General features: G+C 39.0%; 1 protein-coding gene across 1 annotated transcript in view; it reads left to right on the top strand.

Annotated features, from left to right (window-relative positions):
• Positions 1 to 24598, top strand: part of LOC125456902 (cilia- and flagella-associated protein 47-like) — a 478989-nt gene that overhangs the window by 117930 nt on the left and 336461 nt on the right. Inside the window, exons 30-38 of the mRNA XM_048540417.2 lie at positions 319 to 538; positions 2829 to 2993; positions 5451 to 5532; positions 7143 to 7250; positions 10672 to 10870; positions 15264 to 15361; positions 19963 to 20079; positions 22129 to 22263; positions 22901 to 23013. Coding sequence (XP_048396374.2) covers positions 319 to 538; positions 2829 to 2993; positions 5451 to 5532; positions 7143 to 7250; positions 10672 to 10870; positions 15264 to 15361; positions 19963 to 20079; positions 22129 to 22263; positions 22901 to 23013 — 1237 coding nt within the window. The remainder of the gene's footprint in view (positions 1 to 318; positions 539 to 2828; positions 2994 to 5450; positions 5533 to 7142; positions 7251 to 10671; positions 10871 to 15263; positions 15362 to 19962; positions 20080 to 22128; positions 22264 to 22900; positions 23014 to 24598) is intronic.

The following is a 24598-nucleotide window of genomic DNA, read 5'->3' as shown; positions in this document are numbered from 1 at the left end:
TAAGCATAAACTTTCCTGAGATGTTTGATCTGCCAGTAAGCATGATCTGTCCCATTGCCTTCTATTAATTTTTTGTGATGCTATTTATGTTGGTTTAGTTATCATTGATGCTTGTTGATGTTGTTTAACTTGCAGCAATTTACAGCTGTATCTCCTTGCTTGTGGACTTAGGTTCAGTGTTTCATTGTTATCATTCATCAAATCACAAGCTGAATTTGCAAAAACTTATTTCTGTTTCTTTAAAAAGTATGTTTTCCTTTTGTTGAGACACAAAGTAATTATACTGAGCACTTGAAGTGCATATCTTGTTTATTACAGATAGTTCTGGAAATTCAGATTCCAAAGAAAAGAAAGGCACGGAGGGTGAAGCTGAGCCATTAGGCAGAAACCACAATTTGGGAGATCTCTTGTTTTCTGCTGAGAATTTTACTGAAGATGTTTTCTATCAAAGGGTTCTAAATGCTGTACGGACTTGGTTCACCCAATTTGGTTGGCCAAGTGGTATGAATCCAGTTTCTATACCAGATTCACTGCGAAGGTAAGTGAAGCGAATGATTAAATCTTGTGGTAATAGGGAATTGTAATAATTTTTTAATAAGTCAACCAATGTTTGAATATTTAGTTCAAAACTTGAGCAAGAAAGAGAAAGCCTGTCGATAAAATGCGTGTTTCCCAATATCCAAGTGTCCCAAAGCATTTCATAGGCAATTAAGAATTTGAGTTGCATTTACTGGTGCAATGTAAGGAAATGAGGCAGCTTATAAATAAATGATGAGATGATCTGTCTGAAGTGATTGAGACTGAGGAGTGACTATTGGCCAGGGTGCCAGTTTGCTCTTCTTTAGTGCTATAGGGTGGTTGATGTGCACGTGAAAGGACTTAATATCTCACCTAAATGGCTGCTTGTCAAATAGTGTATCCATATTACACTGAGATGTCAGCCTAGATTACTGACTAGACTTTCCAGCAATGTCAGGAATATGTTGTTGGGCCCATATTGAGCATTACTGCAGCCATCTGGAAATAGCCTTCATATTGCCTCACCATTCAACCGCGGAAGACTGGTAAGTGCAAGTTTATAACACTTTGACATGAGGGTTCCCTCTGTGCTTCGACATGGAGTCTTCCATGATTGCTTGTCACAAGAAAAAAAATCTGTTAGAGGCCATAACAGGATCATTGGTTTGGAGGGGGAATCCCTTCACAGCCTATAATGGATGGGATTGTAATGTTTCATCTTTATGGCCCCATCACTGGGACACCGTACCTCTCTGCTTGAAGGAGAGACCATTCCAGTTTGTTTAGTCTCCCCGTATTTCTGGAGTCCCTGATCCCTAGCAGCATTCTAGTAAATAGGTTTTATTCCATCTTGAGAGTCTTGACATCTTTTGCAAATCTCCCACGTTCAGATTCGAACTCAGTGACCAGAGCATTCCCATCAAAGGTAGAATTCCTATTTCTGACCAAGTTTAAGCACTTAATGTGTTGGGAGTTTCCCGGCTGAAGCTCTGAGACAAGAACCTTCATAACTGAAGCAGTGTTGTTCGGTCCAGTTCAGCAATCCATGCAGGCACCAGTGTAATGGATCAGCCTGAAAATCTGCCACTTTAAAGGCAATTACTGTTAGGATCCATATTTTATTACCCTGAGTGCATAGACAGCTACTGAGAGAGGGTGAGTGTGTAATGGAAATGAGAGAGTATGGTGCCAGGTGGGCAAGGCAAACATGATTCCAGGTAGGAGACTGGAATGCAATGCAAGTTAGTAAGGGATTACTGTAGAATTTCAGGTTGGGATATGGAATTGTGACCTAGCAGTGATTGTTGTGGAGTGTTGAATGGGATTGTGGGCACGTATCAAAGAGTTGAGTTAGAAAGTGTCGAGACGGGCATGGGCACGTCTGTACGCGAGGGTGGGCAGGTGTCTGTCAAGTTTTGGGTCAGGTGGGGTGTCATGTCAGGGTTTGGAGGTCTCCAGAGCCTCGAGGGGAAGTTGTGGATTGGATCTGGGCATTAGCCGGTCATTAGGTTGAGGTCTGAGTGGGAGAATCCATTAGTGAGTCAGAGAATGGGTTGAGGCAGGGCTAATTTAGAAATCACATGCGAGTGAGAACAGAGTTTAATTCCTTTAACTGTTTCAGTATTTTTTAAAAAATTAATTATCGGGAAAACAGAAGCTATTATCTTCAGCCTCTATCATACACTTTTCATTCATTAGCCCTGTTCCAGGTCATCTGATTTTGAAAGTATCATCCACGTTTACTTAACCATTCCAACATTTTTCTTTACCAACTGCGCTATAAATCATTCCATAAGCTTGAGGTTAACTAAACACTGCTGACCAGTTGCTAACTCCCACTAAGCCCTGTTTACCCATCACTTCTTTACTTGGAAAGCTTAACAACAATTTGTTGTTTGTTGACTGCTGTCTTCATTTACAAATATTGTGCCACTGCAGAAAAAAAAATCAAAAGAATAGAGTGAATATAGATTAGGAGAGCTTTGTTCGAAAGGTTAGAAAAAGGAGAGTTGGAGGTGAGCACAGAGGTCAAGATAACAGCAGAAATATGCAAAGGATACTGAGAGAAACAAAAAGGTTCTAAAAGACGAAGACAGAAATAGAGAGCAGAAATTAACTAACTACAAGATAAGAGACCTTTCTAATCTATATATGTTATAATAACTTGGTTATTTTGTGCTCTCATGCTGTGGCTTTAATAATGGAGGATTGTAACTTTCAAACCTTGGACTAAAATGGAAACTGCTAGTAAGAACAAGAGAACTCCAGAGTGACTTCGCATTTAAATGTGAAATTTCTTCTCAATGCAGCACAAAACATATCGGGAGAGATACGAAGACAATTTATGAAATGCTCAACCATCTGAGTGGCCAGTGGCTACCAGGATTCACTGGAAGGAAACCATTGCTTGGTGAACCTATGGAACGTTTGCTACAATTGCACTGGCAATATTCAACACTTCTTACATTCTTAAAGTAAGTGAAGATGTTTTTTGTTTCAATATGTGGTAGCTTTGCTGATTTAATGCATTATAACTCGGGGTCTTGGATGTATTTTGACTTCTGCTTTCCATCAATCTCCCAGAAGGAGATGAGCAATTTCTTGAAGATGCTGCTCCTCAACTGTTACAGAAGTAAAGTACAATTATTATTGAAAATCTGACATAAAAACAAAACATGCAGCAAGTACACAGCAGGACTGGTGACAGGGGAATAATGTGGATAACTGGCAGAATTTAATGTTAATGGGAAGGGACAGATCACTGACAATGCTGCCATTTCCCACAATTTCATGAGGCCATTAAGAGGTGGGAAGCAAGACCAACTTGAGCCGTCCCACCTCAGACTTCCAAGTAAAGAGCCAGGAAGACAGCAGAATCTCCATTCCATACATTCTTGCTCGAGCATGCAGCACCCCACTTCAAACCTTCCTCCAGGGAAGCATTAATTACTGCCCGGCAGACTTTTCATTGAACTCACTTTACCGGCTCGAGGGTCACAGTCTCAGAATAAAGGAATTGGCGATTTAGGACTCAAATGTGAACAATTTCTTCACTGAAATAGTTTTGCCTTTCCACTGCATACATCTCAGCCCCTGCAAACATTCAAGACAGAGATCAATTGATTTAAGGGAGAATATGGATGTAGCGTGGAAAGTTAGAGTTGAGGTAGAAGATCATTTGCGATCATATTGAATGGCAGGGGGTGCTTTTGCACTTAATGGCTTCTTCCAGCTCTTTTCTTGTAATGCTCTGATGCAATTTCGTTGGAAGTTTTGTGGAAAATGCAATGCCATTGGAAGTATCGTGGAAACCAGTGAACAGGGGAATTCCACATCCTCTGATAAAACCTTCCAAACCCACAACCTCTACCACTTGGAAGTCCAAGTGCAGCAGATGCAAGCAACACCACCATTTGCAAGTTCCACTCCAAGCCACACTCCATGCTGGCTTGAAATGCAATCCTCATTTGGAAAGACATCATTATTTCTCTATTGCTGCAGCGACTAAAAGGGAGGTGATGGTTTAGTGGTTATACCATTGAATTGCTAATCCAGAATTCCAAACTATTGTTTCAGGGACATGGGTTCAAATCTTACCATGGCAGATATTGTGAAATTTGAGCTCAGTAAAAACTTTAAATGAAAACGAACCTAATGTTGATAATCCAGCCACTGTCAATAGTTATAAAAGTCCACCTGATCCAATAAGTCCTTTAGGGAGCGAAATATACCAACCTTGCCTGTTCTAGCTTACATGTGACTCCAGATCCACAGCAAAGTGGTTGCCTCTTAACTGCTCTCTGGGCAATTAGGAATGGGGTCAATAAATGCTGGTCTAGCCAGCAATGTCCACAACTCATGAACATAAAAATAATTCCTGCAGCTCCCTTTCTAACAGTAATTGACAGAAAGTAATTCAACAGTGTGGTTATATACAGATTGCAGTGGTTTAAGAAGGTGAAACAGTACCACCAACAAATAACCTCCTTGCTAACAATGCTAACATCTCAAAAGGGAACCAAGAAAATATTTCTCTGCTAGACACACATTATTTTGATTTTGACTAACATTATGATTCCTTCTTTTTTGCTGTGTCAAAATTGAATACATTGCTACCACTTTCTGAGGAGATCTAGAATCGGAGAATGGAATCACAGAATCCCAACAGTGCAGAACGAGGCCATTTGGTCCATTGAGTCTGCATTTCACCCAAGACCAGCTCCCTAACCTATTCCCCTAACTTTGCATGAAGTTTTTTACCAAGGCTAACCTACTAACCTGCATATCCCCAGACACTGTGGGGCAGTTTTTAAAATGGCCAGTCCACCTAACTGTACATCTTTGGACTGTGGGAGGAAACTGGAGCACCTGGAAGAAGCCCAAGTTCAGAAGTGTGTTGTATGGTTTATGGCTATGACTAATAATTTTTCCAAGTTGAAATAATTACCTTAACTTCTCTAGGCATATATTTGTGACAAATCTTTGTTCCAGAATTAATGATTCATCAACACTAATTCCTACCTTCCCCATGTTTGGAGAGAAAACCTAGATCCTTTTTAATTTGCTTAAACAAATTGTTCTCAAGGTCAGGATTATCACCTTCACGGGAATAGCCCTATTCGTTGACTATTTGCTTGGCGCCCAGGAGAATATTAACATTGTGAAGACACCTTTACCGCAGGCAATTGTTGACATTATCCAATCATGCACCCCAACCCCCACCTTCTGGTAGCAATAGGTTATATTTTCCAGCTGTTGATTATAAAATTTTATTATCTGAGGACTTTCCTATTTCATAATTGTCATAAATCTGTCCAGAAATGACATGGTGTTTTCCCAGAGGTAGTGTCGAATAGAAGACACACGTAGTCTTTGGTTTTCAGGCATAATGAATGACATTTTTTCTGACGTTTTAATTATACATTACACAGAGCTCAAGGAGCTTGCCTTGCTCATGTGAAACCAGAATTCTTACTTGAACCTGAGCAGTTCAAACAATGGAACCAGCTACAGGTAGGGATCCTACTTGTTTAGTTGGCAGATATGAGATTCACTGCAAAATTTATTGCAACACAAATCTGGCTGGCCTCCCTCACCTTTCTGCCTGTAGTTCGACATCATTCAAAACTGTTGTCTATGTCCTAATTTACACCAACTGGTTTTCACCCATTTTCCATATACTTTCTGACTTATCTTCATTCAGAGTGAAGCACCACCTTGATTTTAAAATCCTAATCATTGCTCTCTCATTCTTCAGCTGCCTTGCATCTCTCTGTCTCTGATTTGCGTCAGCCTTGCAGCCACCCAAGATGTTTGCCCTGCACTAAATCTGGACTCACCGGAATTTCTAACATTAATTGCTCCATCATTATCGTCTGTCTCTTCAGCTAACATGGGCTAAAGCTCTGGCCTCAAGTTCTCAGTATCTCGACTTGCATTTTAAAGTGTACTCCTAAATTAACCCATTTGCCAAAGGTTTTATCATCTGACCTCATTCTTTTCAATATAGTTTGATATCAGTTTCTGCTGATAATGCATGTAAAGTGTTTTGGGGCTTATTTTATGTTAAAAGCTCAGTAAAATTGCAAATTGTTGTTTATGGGTAACTCCATTTCACTACATTTCAGAATTATCTTCGTAAAGAGATAAAAGGTACCTTTTTAATGCCTGTATATGTGAACTCGATTATTATTGTAATTGTGTCGTCACCGTGTTATATATTTGTCAAACACTTATGATATACAAAGTATCACAGCTCTTCATGTCATGTAGTAAACCTACTGTGATAAGATTACCATCAATACTTTTATTCACTGTCTTTTGTTAAGGCATGCATAACAGAAAGCACAACATACTTCAATCATCCTGTGTTTTACAGAGAAACTATCTGCACCGAGATCTCACTGGATCTTTCTGCATATTGGTCTTATGTGGACATTCATCTGTCCAGGATCTGATATGTTCACTGCAAATCAGAGTTTTCATCAGAAGACTCAGGTGCACCAAACAGAGGAAAGTTATGCAGGAGGAGAGCAAGCTAACAAGCAATTCTCTTTCCTTAATTTTCACTACACTATGTGGCCAGGCAAACCAACATACCCAGGAGTAGGAATGGAGAAATCTGCCCTGAACTATCTAAACCGAGATATGAAAGACAGATGAAATAGTTCATCTTAAACTATTCATTAGGCTCATGAGAAAAGATAGGTTAATATTGTGAGTAAGTTCTAACTGTCATCTTATTCACATAATAAAGCCATTTTATTGGTTTACATTTTATGTTTCATTCAATACCATCCTTCCTGCAAAATTTCATTAGCTCATGTCAAAAATGGTTGAAAGAGGATTATACTGCCTTTTGCACACTTTGAGCAATGAAAAGATCTATAATTTTTTAACAAACTTGAATCTCTTTTGCTTGTGTTCTGCATTCAGTAAACATATTATAAACAGGAAACAATCATGTTTGTAATCACAGACCAAGTTTTTCTTCCTGTAATTAATTTCACAGCACTGTTTTAGCTACATCAAAAACAGAGCCATACGGAATGTTCTTTAATTCTTTTATCTGTGTAAGCATGGAAAAACAGCACCGTGCCTAAATTGCATTTTACTTTTTTTAGGGTTGTTCACAGATCACTGAAAGCATTGAAATTTTTAAACTGGGTGATGATGTGTTTGAGTCTGTCAGCAAACGTTCATGGACTGACTTGCTGCTACAGATCTATAAGGTAAAATGTATAAAGACACATAACCTTGTGGTTTAGAGATGACATTATTAACTGCACTCAGCATGTAGTGTGAATACTATACCCTGTTTATCTGGATATTTCAATGTTGAATTAATTTAGGTTTAATTCTTGCACTTCATGCTTCTTTGAAAATGTAAGGGAGTACTGTAAGACAATTTTAAAAATATTTGTTCAACAGCAATTTTTATTCAATTACATTAACTGGAAAGGCTATAAGTTATTAAAGGTTGATTGTGCAGAATCTCTGGCTGCGTCGGGAGCAGGAAGACGTGTGGGGAAGGGAGCTTAATTGGGCAAGAAGCCAAAAATCAGATTCCCAGTGGTCAGATGAAAGTTTCTAATTAAGTTCTCTGAATTGAAAGGTTATTGAGCTTTGCAATAACAAGAATCAGGAAGCCTTTTTGCATGAATTTGCACGTCATGCTTATTAAAGCCAGCTCACCAGAATTCCTAATTAAATTCTACATAAGTGTATGTGCCTTCAAATTCATGACTGCTTAAAGTGACATGCAAGGCACAGTATCCACTTTCCTGGCGTTTGGAATGAGTAGCTTTGGAGAACATTTGTCAATGCTGTGCCAAAATTGGGATAAGCTGACCGTGGTCTAAATTGTTTGAGGCACAGAGAATGATCAAGGGCGACTGAGTGTGGAAGCATCTCTTCAGCCAGGGGTGACTGTATGTCTGGGCAAGGGTAGAAGGGTGGAAGGCTGACTGAGCAAGAGAGGCAGACTGACCAAAGAAGGATGGTGGGCTAGAATATTTTGCTGCAGGCTTCCTCACCAAGAACTCGAGTGATGTTCCTGAATTGCCGTGAAAGAATGCTGTCTAGGTATCCTTTAAATATGGTGCCTGGGTTCCATGAACACAAAACCTGTAAAACCAGCACGTGGAACATACCGGTTGACTTGTATGCTTCAAATTGGAAGACCTATTCAATCAATAGGTTCATTTTCATGTATTACATTATCTTCTCTCAGATGTTCCCACTGGGAACTCCTCAACCCCATAAGGTAACAGAGGAGTTATCTCCTCCTTGCTTTCCCCTGCCTCCAACTTCAGCAGGCTCCTTGCACATGCGTTGTGTAATAAGTTGACAGCCATGCCATTGCACAAGAAAAACCAACCTGCTGTCAACCAGAAGTGACATTTTCTTCATACCTGCTACCCAACCCTATACTTCAGAATACTGATTTCCACCCGTGGGAGGAAATGTAGCAGGCTGTGAGTGGTGTGTGCCATGGTGAAATTATGGCAGAATCAGATGTGATGTTTGGGTGAAGCCCATCTTGATGTTGGAATTATTGCACCTCATTTTGCTTGCTTTTCTCAAGTGAAATAGCAAGACTCTTGCTTGGCAGTGGCAAGGCCCTGATTGATGATCTTTATCGCTGTTAAATATTTTGTTAACAGTCCAACTTCCCACCAGATGAGAGTTTAGAGCCATGGAAGCCCTGCAGTGCAGATGTAGGCCATTCGGCCCATTTAGCCCAACTTACCAAACTCACCATACAAACTAGCAATTTGAAAATTCGACATGGAAACCAAAGGGAATTCTGAGTTCTGAGGAAGGGTCACCGGACCCGAAATGTTAACTCTGTTTTCTCCTCCACAGATGTTGCCAGACCTGCTGAGCTTTTCTAGCAACTTTGTTTTTGTTCCTGTTTTACAGAATCCGCAGTTCTTTTGGTTTTTAAAGGGAATTACTGATGGGCTCAATTTGCCACTTCCTCCAGAAAACACCAGGCATCAGTGTCTCTTTGTGTGCTCCATGGACACTGGTTACATGCACCCAGTATAAATAGACATTGTTATTCAACATGCGCTAGCCTATAAGAATTCTAATCTCTGATCCACAAATATACAGAATACTCCTGAATTTCAATGATGCACTTCAGGCTGCACCAGAAGCTATCCTTCTTATGCTGTAGCAAGAACACTGTATGCTCATTGAGACATATCCATTTAATGGACTAGATCAGGCTGTATCTCCAGGCTCTTCACTTGCTGTCATGGTGCACACTTATTCTGAACCTACCTGGATGTTTGCAGCATCCTTGCTTTGCATTGCCTTGCCTTTCATTTTTGCACATTGACTCTCAGCCAGAGATATTTGACCCATAGTACTATTGTTCTGCCATGCTGTTAGATGCAGACAAAGCCAGCAAATTTGCCACTAGTTGCCAACATGCCTCAGTCCACTCAAGGACAACCTCCAGTACCAGTCTAGCCTTCCCTTGGCAGTCATGGTTATGATTTGTTTCTCATAAGAGGTGAGGACCTAAATGATGGTCCACTCACCAAACATCTTGACTCTTTCTGTCCAATTGTGGATTGTTATGTTTTTGGATTGAGAAAGAGGTGTTATAATGGAAAATAAAATTGTGTGCCTTAGTTATGACTGCTGCTGAAGTGGTGAGTTTTCCTGATCAAGTCACTAGACTGCGCAGTGGGCAGACAGGGTCAACGGTGTCTTCGTATGGGGTAGGTGAGAGTGAGTGGGGAAGATGTTGTAGGCAATTGTGAGAATGGTAAAGCACAAGCCTCGGTGGGGTTTGGCTACAATAGCAGAGATGAAGAGAATGAGAAATATTGGGGAGGAATGGTGACATTTACACTGGTGGAGTAGTAGAGGACATTGACCTTCTTCCTACACTGATGGACATTCCTGCAGATGGCTGAGACTGAGTCATGCAGCATGGAAACAAATCCTTCAATCTAACATGTCCTTGCCGACTGTGCTTCCCAAACTGAACTGTTCCCACTTGGCTGCACTTGGCCCACATCCCTCTAAACCTTTCCTATTCATGTCCCTGTGGAAATGTCTTTTAAATGTTGTTCCTGTCCATGCAGCTACCACTTGCTCTGGCGGCTCATTTCACACACAGAAACACCCTGTGTGTGAAAAAGTTGCCCCTCAGGTCCCTTTTAAATTGGAAGACACCACATGTCTCTAAAAGGAATGCTCATTAAACCAAAAGTAAATCTTCTCACTTATATGGATCTCTTACTGCTGCAGACCTATTTCTGCCAGATTGGCTTGGTGTGCTCAGGGCCCAGGAAAGAAATGCATTTGGATCTTAATTACATCAGCTACTGCTTTTGGGTGCTATCACTTGCAAATGTTAGCATCAGTACGTGAAAGTGGTGGAAAATTTCACAGGAAGGTGCTCGGATGGGTGGCATTGTAATTGTTCCAATTTTAATTGCACGATGATCAGTTTTTGCAGGACTTAACAGAAAGCAGAGCCTAGTGACCCTTCCTCAGTACATTTAAAATGACATGCATCAGATTTAAAAGGACTCTGTGCGTATTTACCACTGGATACTAAATCCAAAATTTTTCTTTGTGGTGAAATGAATAATGTAGCAGTCAATGAATTTGACTTATGTTTTTTAGGTTATGGTTCTCTGTCGATTGACACTGAAGGACATCAACAACATTTTAAGTGATCAGAAACACTTAGAAAATATCCCAAGGATAAATGTCGAGCCCCTTTCCAGCAATATATATTCTACTGGTGAACTTGTCCTGCTGACATGGCTCAACCATCATTATGAAACAAAGAGAAGTGTTGTGTGGGAATGTTGCCAGAAAGGTGAATGTAAAATGTTTGAATATTGTCGATTTGGGTGGAATTTAGAACAATAAGACAGACAGTATGGAGTGCAAATTAATATCATTGTCTGCACAGATAAATTAAATTAATAGCAACCGGATTTGCAATGGTTTTCTAATTGGCTATATGTGGAATTTCGGGATTGAGATAATATACCCGATTCTTTCACACCAATTTATTCATACGTCTTTGTATGCTGGATTCTGTTCTGACAGAGAACACATTACAGGGGACAGATTGCATCATTATTGATTATCATTACATGTGTGGTTGAAGCTTTCTTCTCTCGTGCATATTTAGTCATTGCTCTAATTGGTACAGCACTTTATTTCCAGGGCTAGATTCAGGATCAGTTACCCTGTTTTGAAACAAAAAGATAGAGGTTAGTAGGCAAACAGGTAAATAATGCTCAGAGATTTATATTGAGTTGCACTGGAGATTATATATTGTATTTACCCGTGTCCTATCCCTTGTAATTAAAAAATCCTGAAGAAAGTTTATTATAAATTCAAAATGACCCTCTTTTGCTTTCTCTCTGAAACAACTCCACAGAGGTTGGTATCCCATCACTAAGTCACCCTTTATTTACACATGCACTGAAAATGGACTCTGACCAGCTAACTCAGAGCCAGACCCTTGAGTGAGAAGAATCCCTGAGGCTTCTGTTTATGTCTGTCAGCCAGAACTCCCTGATTGGCCGAGGTTAACAGGGAACTCATACTGAATGAGATCCATCTGGCCAACCTCTTTATAAATCACTACAGTCTCACAGACTAAATTTCAAATAGTAGGTTGTTCAATCATCTCCCAGAGCTTCTATTTAATAATGTGGCTGCTGAAAGACGTGGGTTGGAGATCTCTGAGGATGCATACCATTCTTATGCTCCAAAAATCCTTAATATTATAAGAAAGAGACTTATTCTGTGATATCCTTGGGATTTGAACCATGCTGATAACGGAAACCAAAGGCAAACATTTTAAGTGACTTTATGCAGAGCAGGAAGGATACAATCCCTTGCAACTGACCAAACTCTAGGCCAAACACATCCAACAAATGGTAGTGCAAGTGTTACAGACCTGCTGTTGCTTCTCCTACATTCAAGATTGCCCATCCCTAGTTGCCCAGAGGGCATTTCAGAATCAACGATAAGGATGGCAGTTTCCTTCCCTAAAGGACATTAATGAACCAGAGGGGCTTTTCCTGACAATTGATCCATGGTCATCATCAGGTTCTTAATTCCAGATGTTTTATTGAATTCAAATTTCACCATCTGCCTCGGTGGGATTCAAACCCGGGTCCCCAGAATGTTTCAGAGATAGTATGAATTGCAGATGCTGGAGCATCGGCGAAAACAAGTTGTAGAGCTGGATGAATACAGCAGACCAAGCAGCATAAGAGGAGCAGGGGCCTTGGCCCGAAACATCAGCTTTCCAGCTCCTCTGATGCTGCTTGGCCTGCTCTGTTCATCAGCTGTACACCTTGTTATCTCTTTCCCCAGAATGTTACCTGGGTTTCTGGATTAACAGCCCAGCGATAATACCACTGGACCATTGCCTACCCTTCTGGAGTCTGAGGAAATGCTGGCTCTTGCAGACACATTGGCAGAAGTCTCAGCTGCCAGTAAAATGGTCTATGAGCAATGAAAACAGGAGAAGACTGTTTGACTAACACATTCTGCCCCACACAACTGCATTTCCTTGTGTGTAACAAGAAATACACACCCCCGTCCTTCCTCAAGCCTTAAACTCTCCTGGGAAATGAAATGGTAATGATATCAGCCCATTAGGAAAAACAAGTAAGAAAATTCATTGTCAAATCCCTTAGGAAACCACTCTGGTCTTGATTCATATTCTATTGTAAGACCTAACTTTTGCATGGGGTGATTGCTACCCCAGCCAGGGATAGTTTTCTGTGACAAATTCGATAATTTGATGTACATTGCAAGAGCTGGTAGTCTGTGTCACAGATCCACTGTTCTCTGTGAAAAAAACCAACTACCTAACATTTAAACTAGTTCTGGTCTTTCATCACTTGAAATTGTGATCTTAGATCATTTTTAATCTTTAAATTGATATCAACTGTTTATATAAGCAAAATCTAATCCATGCATCATCTTATTAAAAAAAACAAATTGCTGGAGTCTGTGCATCACTAAACTGTAGAACATTTACTCTTTGAGTCTATCTTGGCCATTAATTTGTTTAACAATGAAATTGTGTGGTTCCCCTCTGCACCATCAATCTCCGTAAGAGAAACGAAAACCAAAAACTGTTCTCCAACTGAGGTACTATCAAAGGTCCATCATTCTTGGTTCAACTGCAGCCTTCATATAATTATTTGCTCCATGTTTGTCTACATGCTTTGTTGGAGAATCTCAAACATGGGAGAGATAGACCTTTCCGTCTTCTATTCCATTATGGGCAGGTTCCCTGGCATGCTGTCCACAATGTCTAAAATGCCCTGAAATATTATGGACTAGTCTTCATACCAGTTCTCTCTGGCCTTTGGAACAGGACTAGGATGTAAGCTGTCCATCTGACTAGCTTTAATGGATTACCCCCTCATCTATCCACTTTCTTCTCTTCTATATATCAGTCTGTGGTGAACATTCTAATGCAGACCGCCTCTGCCCCACCCCCATCCTATCGTTGATTGACCATGTGGTGTCATTCTCCATATATGAGTTTGCAAAAGAAAGGCCAAATGACGCAAATACCCGTGTTCAGCAGTGCTTTCTGTTGGTTCATTTTCCTCACCGAGTGCTCAACATTTTAATAGCCTTAAAGAGAAGAGTGGGGTAAGATCAAGTTTAATCATGAAGCATAAGTGGCAACAGATAAGTAACTGTTGTAAAAAGCAAGGGGAAATTTCAGTGTTGGACTGGATGTTACTTAAGAACACTCAGATGTGTTCTCTTGCTTGTCTACTTGTGATTCTCCGAATGGGACTCATCCTCATGGTCACTATGACTTGATCCAGGAGTAGAAAATGATCTGAATAGATGCTTTGCCTCTGTCACCAACTGTCCTTCGTATTGTTTGCAAGGTTTGCCTGAAAGAAAGCAGTGAGAATGTTGAAGGTTCCTAATGAGATAGTTTAATGATATGCATATTAAATAGTGGGGAAGGTGAAGGGAGTGTTCATGCGGAGAATAAGAGGTGCATGAGATGCAGAAGATCGTCATGCTTTGTTGGTTAAATGCTGGTTTTCAAGGGTGTTTAGATGTTGGAACAACTTATGTTGCAGGGTTATTGATGATGATGTGAAATCATTGTACATGCGTCTTAATTTAGCATCCCTTGGTCATTTAAACCGGGTGTATGGGGTGATGCTGTTTTCAACAATATCCTCCAGAACCTTTGTGCACTTCTGCTCAGGAATGCGGTCTGGTAAGGATACCTCTCTACCCCTCTAAATTTCTCCAGCAGAATCATTGTTATGCTGTTGGAAAGTGTGGAGCCCACAAAGAATTTGTTTCTTCTGTCCTGTGATTAGCTAATCTCAGGTTGTCTGCTGACTTTAAGAGATGCAGACTGTCTTTAAGTAAAATCAATAACATCAGAAAATGAAGGTCCCATTCAGGTAATCTGCTGATTAACAACAACACTACCACAGGCGATCTGCTTATCTATTTATCATTTATAATGAGGGGCTCCAATCAATTTCACAATGATTCGTCACCTGAAAATAAGCTGACATAAATTTCAACCAATTAATTTGACATTTGTTTAAGATGAGTTTCAAATCCTTTGTGTGTACCTGCAAATGTTGTCATTCCTTCAATGTACTCCACTTTTGACACCTCCACCCATTTGCTTTAGTTCTTTTAGTCTGGCTTTCTGCATTACTACAGTCATGAGTTTTAAAAATAGTTCTTCATTAATTTAGCTCCAGTGAGAGCATAATGCAAAAAGATTTCTGATACGATGCGAACATAATAGCATCTAAAAGATTCATTTCACCGGCTCAATCTCATACCATACTTTATGGTTTAATCTTAAACAATCTGTTTTTAATCATTCACAATACGCTTTTATGTAGCGTAATGGTTGGACAATCTTCCTATCATATGAATTCATTAAATATTTTGCATCAAACTTTGAAGCGAACGAAAGCCAGGGTGCTCAAAACTACATGAATAGAACACTACCATTACTTGGTTGTAGTACAGTAGATGGTCTCTAATTGCGTTTTTTCTCTTGGTCTCAAAAGGAACTCTTTTCAGGCCAAGATAACAGAATGAAAATCTTTTTACCAGTGCATGTGAATATGTAACAATAAAACAAGACCATATGCTTAAAGTATAACACCTTTACCTTTTAGTTTTTCAAGATTGTCTTGTCTTTTCAATTTCCTCTCTCTTTTTGATAGGTGCTATACCACCAACACGCTGGATAATTAACTTTGATTTAGATTTGTTGGATGGGTTAGTGCTTGCAGCTGTTGTAGCTGCTTATTGCCCCCATCTGGTAGGTATATATTTTCTATTATACTTCATTTAATATTTTTCCTCTTTAATCGGTTTCTGATTTCTAACAGGGATCAAATTTGACCAGATGTTGGAAGGTGCCGAGATGAATCAAGTTACAGTTGTAAATTTTCATGGTGCACTAATTATCATCATTGTATCCCATGTAGGATGAATTCTGTTTCGAGTCAGGATGAAGTAAGGAGTGCTTCCAGTCTAATTCGGATCCGATAACCCAAACTAAATTTTAAGGGAATCTTATTGGATTTATTTCCATCATTAAGTTGTATTTACAGAGGAATAGCAGTTTACTGATTCTATGATTACAGCCTTACAGCCTGAACTAACCTTATTCATATGAATTCCTTACCGTAAGCAGCGTGCTTTATTTTTGAAAAAGCTGTGGTGTATTTCTTAAACCACTGTTTACGAAGTCAATTTTAAGGCAATGTGCACTGTTTCTGTTAGATTAAACTAGGAGTATTTATTCCTTATATTTGATCCCAACATGGGTCTTACACAACATTGCATGTATGTGTACATGCTCACACAAATGCAAGAGAAAGGGGGTTCAAGTCTATGACTATTGAAACCAAAAGTATAGTTATGAGTTCGTGTGAATATCAGATTTCAGTGGGAAGGTTAACATCCAGACTGATCCAAGATTTCAAAACGTCTGTTCAAAATTCTTCAAATTTCAGTGAAGTATTAATCATATGATGCTAGCCATTGACTTGCCATTCATGCTAATAAAGGAGATCCTATCTCTTTGTAAAATTCCTTTGCATACCTTTGAATATAGATGTATTGCTGTTTTCAGCATCTTTGTGGGTACATTGAGTTTTAATTTACATAGTCAGTTAACAGTGTAGGCTTGGAGACAGAGCCTATGACCTCACATTACTTCAATAATTTGCAGCATATCCAAACATGAGTAGGTGCAAAATTTCGCAAGGGTGATCTGTCTACCCATGCTTACTGTTGAAAGTTTCCAGAATGTTGCCAACTTATAAGCCATGTCATCTTTGGCCTTTTTAAAAGTCCAATGAACATATAGAACATAGAACATTACAGCACAGTACAGGCCCTTCGGCCCTCGATGTTGTGCCGACCTGTCATACCAATCTGAAGCCCATCTAACCTACACTATTCCATGTACGTCCATATGCTTGTCCAATGACGACTTAAATGTACCTAAAGTTGGCAAATCTACGTTGCAGGCAAAGCTTTCCATTCCCTTACTACTCTCTGAGTAAAGAAACTACCTCTGACATCTGTCCTATATCTTTCACCCGTCAATTTAAAGCTATGCCCCCTCGTGCTTGCCGTCAACATCCTAGGAAAAAGGCTCTCCCTATCCACCCTATCTAACCCTCTGATTATTTTATGTGTCTCAATTAAGTCACCTCTCAACCTTCTTCTCTCTAATGAAAACAGCCTCAAGTCCTTCAGCCTTTCTTCGTAAGACCTTACCTCCATATCAGGCAACATCCTAGTAAATCTCCTCTGTACCCTTTCCAAAGCTTCCACATCCTTCTTATAATGCGGTGACCAGAACTGTACACAATACTCCAAGTGCAGCCGCACCAGAGTTTTGTACAGCTGCAGCATAACCTCTCGGTTCTGGAACTTGATCCCTCTATTAATAAAAGCTAAAACACTGTATGCCTTCTTAACAGTCCTGTCAACCTGGGTGGCAACTTTCAATGATCTGTGTACATGGACACCGAGATCTCTCTGCTCATCTGCACTGCTAAGAATGTTAGCATTAGCCCAGTACTTTGCCTTTCGATTACTCCTACCAAAGTGCATCACCTCACACTTGTCCGCATGAAACTCTATTTGCCACCTCTCAGCCCAGCTGTGCAGCTTATCTATGTCTCTCTGTAACCTACAGCACCCTTTGTCACTATCCACAACTCCAACGACTTTAGTGTCATCTGCAAATTTACTAACCCATCCTTCTACGCCCTCATCCAGGTAATTTATAAAAATGACAAACAGCAGTGGACCCAACACCGACCCTTGCGGTACACCACTAGTAACTGGTCTCCAGGATGAACATTTCCCATCAACTACCACCCTCTGTCTTCTTTCAGCAAGCCAATTTCCTATCCAAACTGCTATATCTCCCACAATCCCATTCCTCCGCATTTTGTACAATAGCCGACTGTGGGGAACCTTATCGAACGCCTTGCTGAAATCCATATACACCACATCAACTGGTTTACTCCTTCTTTAAAAGTCCTTCTTTAAAACCAACTACAGTATTTAAATTGAAGATTTCTGAAGAAGGGTCTTGACCCGAAACGTTAGCTTTCCTGCTCCTCTGATGCTGCTTGGCCTGATCTGTTCATCCAGCTTCACACCGTGTTATCACAGTATTTAAGCTGTTTGTAAGATCCTTCATGTCATGAATGTGATTGTACCCATAATTTATTTTCGCCACTTATACTAATTTGGACACCACCAAATCTTGCTTCACCACTCAAGAATTTAAATCAAATAAATCATAACTTTATTAGTTGCATGGAGAATCTCTGCTACAGTTCCTACTGTTGTGGAAAATATTTTGTTTAATCCACATAAGATGTGTAAGTTCTTGCTTACGAGATGGATACTACTTAGTCTCTTTGTGGACATGCTGAGAAGAAAGTGAGAATAGATATTTTTCCAGGTTTACCAGTGCAAAGCCAAAAATGGATTATCTTGGCTTGCTATTAGAATATTATGTCGTCAAGTTCAAATTCAACAGTGAGCTATCACGTGTGTCTGTAACTCAACTGTTGTTGACCTAGGGCTTATTTCACTGAGCTCTGTTCCTTTGCCTGTGTTGTGATTAATTCCAATAAGCTACCACAGGAGGCTTCATCACGGGGTATTGATCCATTTGTTCAAGCGTATGCAAGGACAGTGTATTTGAAGGCAAACCCAAATAACTCTGAGGAATACAGAAAAAAGGCGGAATCTTTCTAGAAGTGTTTTTGTCACATGGACATCTTATTATCCAAATTCCAGCCTTGCTTTATTAAAACATAAAAGACAGATATCTACTCCAGGTCTTAGCTTAATGTTGTTAATGCCAAGGAACAATTAATCTTATCCTAAATATTGTTGTTTCTCCATTTCCTGTCAGTATCTGGAACCTCCTGACTCTAAACCTATCTGCAAGGCCTGTAAAGAATGTTTTGACAGCACAAGTCGCTGTTTGTAGTTTTTGCTAACATGATTCCACAGGATGCTTAACGTTCAACTCATACAAGATCCATTAATTGAAGTCTGCGCTTCAATTTTTCATTTTTAATCCTTACACTAACTCGCTTAATACCTGTGGCAATTACATTTACAGCTATTTTGAGCAAATTACAGTGACATTGAGTGGAGGGTGTTATCACTGTTAGTTGAATGGATCAATAGCCTAGTGGATTGAATTAGCTAAAATCAATTGGCTAAAATCTCCAACATAATTCGACATTAGGCCAGGATTAATAAGATATGGAAACTCATGCTAACATTATTATCTAATAATAATAAGATACTTCTTTATATGTCCAGTCAGTATATTTGATTTAAAGAAACACCCATAATCCATGTGAAGTTTGGCAGTTGACCATGGCCAGAAATGTTGTTTGGGTCTGTCCCTGATATGGTGCTGCAAGTTTTGTTCATTCCAGGCTTCAGGGACCTTGCGTATGTTGTATGGCTGGTTCAGTGTGTACTTGACTGATAATTGTACTTTGAATTTAAGAAGTCAAATACTTAAAATTTGGGAAGTCTAAGTAACTCTTTGCTGGTATGTTAAAAATGACCCACCTGTTTAACTTGATGCATTTGTGAAATCCTGTGGGAAGAGATGGGTTGAAACCTCAGAGAACAAACCAGTCACTATTGATCAACTTGATTTGTTCAAATAAAGGACAAACACTACTTTTGAAAATGTTACCAGGAAAAATTTTGTTAAATCTTAAAAATTTTGTTTGCTCTGTAAAATTTTGTTCACTTTATTCTATGTGCACAAACATTATGTTTGTTTCTCTAATGTCTTTTTTAAAGAAATGAGTAATATATTTTACTTAAAATTAGGTTTCATGTGGTACAATATTGATTCTGAAGGTTAGAATAGAATCTTGAGAAGGTATAATTGTATAATTACAAATCAATTGTTAAACTCGGTTAGTTGTTCACTTGGAGTATATGCCATTGAAAACTTGCTTAAATATTGAAGAATGAATAAATACCTCAAAGTATATTGACTTAGGACTAATGAGAATGATCCAAAGCTCTGAAATCAAAATAATTTAGAAGTAGAAGATCAGAAAATATATGAAAATATTATTGTTAAATTACCACAAAAATCATCTGGGAACAATTTGGGCATGGAAGCCAAGGAAATATCCCCGGGTTTTGGTTTCTGCAATTATGCTTAAAATTGGTTAAGACACACTATTTGTTTTGGCAATCTTTCTCTACTTATCCAAATTACACTTTCTGGATTTTTAAATAAAAAATGCCACATTTTGGTTGGCATGAAATCATTATTACTGGTTTTTGTTTGTAGATCTGTGCAGTCAGAAGTACTACACATTGTCTTTTTTTTTACAGATTCCAACTCATTTTGAAAATATGTACACTTCTCCAGCTGCTCCTGAGCAATGCCTACATAACAGTCTAGTACTCCTAAAAGCATTTGAGGCCATTGGCTTAGATTTCGACATTCAGGTAAAGTGAATTATTATTACACAATTTACTTCATTTCAAGATTTAAATCATGTCACAGACATCATTACTGCCTTGATCCAAGTATGGACAAAAGGGCTGAACTTCAAAGGAGAGGTACAAGTGTTTAGAGTTGACATCAAGACAGCATTTGTCTCAGTATTTTAAATCAAACACCCCAGTGAACAATAAGACAACAGAAATCATCGAGGTGGGGGATGGGATGTTGGTGATCGTGCAGTTGTGGAATATTTGGAGACCAATATTTCAGGCACAGGACGTCGCTGATGAGTTGTTCAGTGCAATTTTATCTGTCTTATCGGTGACCTTCCCTCATTAAATCAATGCTGATTCATTTTTCTGTGTTCAATAATGTTCATAACTCCTCCAACAATGAAGTCAGCAAGCAACAAGATAACATGGAGTTTTGCGTTAAGTGACAAATAACACCCATACCTAACAATTACTAGCTAATGACCATCTCCAACCAGAGAGTCCAAGTACTATCCATCTATTAATGACATTACCATCACTGCATTTGCTTCCATCAACATCTTGCATTGTTAATACTGACCAGAAACTTACCATTAATGAGATCAGGACCATAAATACTGTGCATTTGTGGAAATTGATTTTGCTGAATCTGAAATTCTTTTCACCACCTAAAGGACACAATTCAGGAATGTAATGGAATATTCTTTGCTTGACTTGATGCGGATCCAGCAATGCTTGAGAAATTCCATCCAGAGCAAAGCAGACGACGTGTTTTGCTTGCTTTACGTTCATTATTTCTAAACACTGAAAGAGTGGCAGCCATATGTATCATTTATAAGGTACATAATAAACTGTGAACAAGGCTTCTTTGGCAGCAGAAGTGAAGCCTGGGTACATTACTGCTTTGAAGGATGTGGGTAGCAAGGGCATGGGATTATCAACATCAGCAAATTTTCCTTAAGATTATGCATTATCTTGAATTGGCATCATGTAGCTAATCCTTCATCATTGCCGTCAAAATTATGGAATTCCCTTCTCAAAGTCTAGGTGGGAGTATCATCAGCCCACAGATTTCAGTGATTCAAGAAAGCTGCTTCTCCAGGTCAATTAAGGATGGTAATATATACTGAAATAACAAGTGGCAATCCCTTGAATGAATATAAAAATGAATACATCTTCAGATTCTTCACGGAAACACAGGTAGAATTAGTGATTGGTTGAGGGTAAGATAGTCAGATGATTTCAGATGTTATAATATTTTATTTTACTCTACAATCATCTTTTTTAGGTAATATATAAAGCTACATTTTGTTGTACTTACCTGCAGAGATGACAAGTACATTTTATCTCTGGATAGTGACTAAAATAGGAAAGAAACACATTGAGAGTCATAGGAAAAAGCACATTGACAATCATAGGAAAGAAGACATTGCGAATCATAGGACATCATACAAGGAAGGTGTTAAGGAAACCCCCCGCCACCACCCACCCCACTTCCCCGCCCCATCTCACCACCACCAGACCCATTCTCGCGATCTGGAAGAAAGATCCTTTTGACCTTTTTTCCTGCCCTTACTTTACAACTTAGAAAATTCTTAAATTTTATGAATATTTACTCTTTTTGCTAAAAGCCATTTTAGATTCTGCTTCCATGCTTGTTTCTGTCAAGTTCTTCTGAAACCAATGAATTTTTGTGTTAAAGAAGAAAATCTCCTAGCCCGTTTCCTTTTAATGACCTTAAACTTATGTTTTTGGCTTCCACTGATCTAACCAGAAGAAATAGATACTTTTTCCAGCTGATGTATTGAGTCTGTACATAGCTTTGAGCTCTCCATGGGCGAAGCACCTCGACATACTACCGTCAATAGTGGACTATAATTGGGGATCTACAAGCGGCCAGAATAAGCAGAGTGCACAAACCTTGGCTGTTCATTTTGTTGGATGATGTGACAGACACAGGGAAAGGCAAAGCCATGAAGGGATTTGAACACAAGAATAATTGTAAAACTATTAATTTTAATCTTTTTGAACATGATGATATTCTTGTTAATTAAACAGGCCACTGACATCTCAGATCCAAATCCTATCGCAATGCTTATGCTGTGTGTTTACCTGTTTGAAAGACTACCGAACTATCGCCCTAAGATGACTGTTGAGTTCACTGGTGAACTTCATGCTACAATTGTTAAACATGTAAGTAAAACAAAGCTCCCCTTAGGATCATGGGAAGCTAATGAAAGTAAGGCCAACTTCATACCTGGAAGACAGCTATAAACAGCCATGTTTTTGTTCTGCCCCTTTTAATTTAAACTGGCAATCTCTCAAAAATACTGAATGAAACAGCAGCTGTTTTAAGAACCTGGAGGCTGCATTTTAAATATCTAATTCACTTTCCTTTTTCTACTCTTGAGCTCTTGCATTTGATCAATCTACAGTGAGGTTTAAATTATCTCTTAAAGGAGTCGCTGAGAGACTTCCTGCTTCTGTACTAAGCGAGGTGAATGATAACCTTCCAATCTCTTGAGAATTCAACATGTTTTAATGCATTTCCTTGTGGAACAATCAATGTTTTTGCTGTTTGAAATATAAAGGCATTTATTTTAAGGAGTCTGGCTGGTTTGCAATGCAGAATTACACCGTCTAAGTTGGTTCAATTCCTGTACAGCTCCCCTTGCCTGAGGTACAGTGATCCTCAGGTGAGATCATCACCAGCTGTGTGTCTCTCTCTCTCTCTCTGATGAGACAGCAGCCCTATGGTCTTCTGAGATTATGGTGTCTTTTTCTTCTGTTGCTCCAGTCAAGTTAAGGCTGAATTATTATTTTAATACAGGTTCGATTACAAAATCCCTTCATGAAGGATTTAGTGTATTTTGCAACAATTATTGGGAAAGAGGCAAATGATTTTACTTTGCCCAATGGAAATGAAGTGGTCATCCCAGAAAGGTAAATTAAATTCCTTGTAAATTGTCTCGTTTGTACCTATGATTTATTTGATGTTACCCATTTTCTTTAGAGTAGAAACATGCAGGAGTAGAGGTTTTTTGACCCGGTTAGCAATTCTGGCCTATATTGCACCTGTTGTGAAGTATTTTCATTCCTATTGCCAGCTAGTTTACACTCACAGTCATTTGTAAATTATTGAATTCCATAATTGACAAGATTGGGTAAAATATTCCTGAATATATTTAATAGTGACTATTTGTTTAATTTTGATCAACATATTAGAAAGTGTGGTTTTTAACCACAAAATATAAGCATTAAAAAAATCATTCCATCAGCTTTGAATAACCTGATTTTAAACTGCTGAAGATAACTTGTAAAGATATATAAAACTGTTTTCTATTCTCTTCTTAGAATGCGGTATACCAGTTAGTTCCTGAGTGAAGTTTTTTTTAGAAAAGTTTAAAACATATCTATTAACATTTTTGTGAACCAAATCTCCATCAGCATCAATAATCTGCAATAAACTCAGCATCAGGCAGGACAAAGTTACTTGCATTACTGATGTCCCACACACCATATTAAACATTTAAACTCGCTACTATCTTTGTACAATGGCTTAAGTGTGTATTGTCTACAAGATGCATTGCAGAAACTTGTCAAGTATCTTCCCAAAACATTTTCCAAATCAGCCCCTGCCATCTGGAAGAACAAGATCTGCAAAGATGGGAACATTGCACGTCCAAACTCCCATCCAGTCTCACACCATCTCACTGTTCCTTCACGGCCAAAAGGTCAAAACTCTGAACTGCCTCCCCAATAGCACTGCCGGGATATCTATCCCATACAGACAGCAGTGATTCAAGAATGGCACCCCCTAAGGTCTGACTGAGGTCACCATTACAGATATCTACGTAAACCCAGACAGTCACAATTGTATGATTTGCTAATTGCTAATCCCATCTCTGGTAGTGTACCACATGTTGAGCTGCACATCTGACCATGGATCAACACTGTAGTTTTACTGAAAGAAACATGTTTCTTGAGATTCTTCATTTTCTTTGTAAACTAGTATTGGCAGACTCATCATTACATTCCCAATATCATTTAAGGGTTGGCAATCAATGTTGGTCTTGTCGATGATACCCAGATTCCATGAATAAGTCGAAAAAAAGTCCAGCTTCATATTTAAAAGATCATCTGAAGATCATCAATTAAATACAAATCAGTGTCCTCCCAGTGGTAATTAATTTAGTCTGTGGATAATGCTCAAGTTTTCCAAGTGAGATCTACTCCTAGCATAATACTTTGAAAATAATTAAAAGAACATGGAACTTGGTTTGCACTGAAGGCAGTTTGCACTTAAAGATTCCATATGAGTTATTTGACGTCAGTGAAATAGTGCTGAAAAATCCAGTGTAATCAAATGGGAAGTACAATGGTTTTTTTTGTTACTTTTTTTATTTTCCTGTATGGATTTTGATTTTGCAACAGCTTTTGGTAGGAATGATAATGGGAACTGCAGATGCTGTAGAATCCAAGATAACAAAGTGTGGAGCTGAATGAACTCAGCAGGCCAAGCAGCATC

This window comes from Stegostoma tigrinum, chromosome 12 (assembly GCF_030684315.1).
Source record: "Stegostoma tigrinum isolate sSteTig4 chromosome 12, sSteTig4.hap1, whole genome shotgun sequence".
In the NCBI taxonomy this organism is placed as follows: Eukaryota; Metazoa; Chordata; class Chondrichthyes; order Orectolobiformes; family Stegostomatidae; genus Stegostoma; species Stegostoma tigrinum.
The sequence above is the reverse complement of the archived record's forward strand: the minus strand, read 5'-3'. Positions and strand labels throughout refer to the sequence as shown.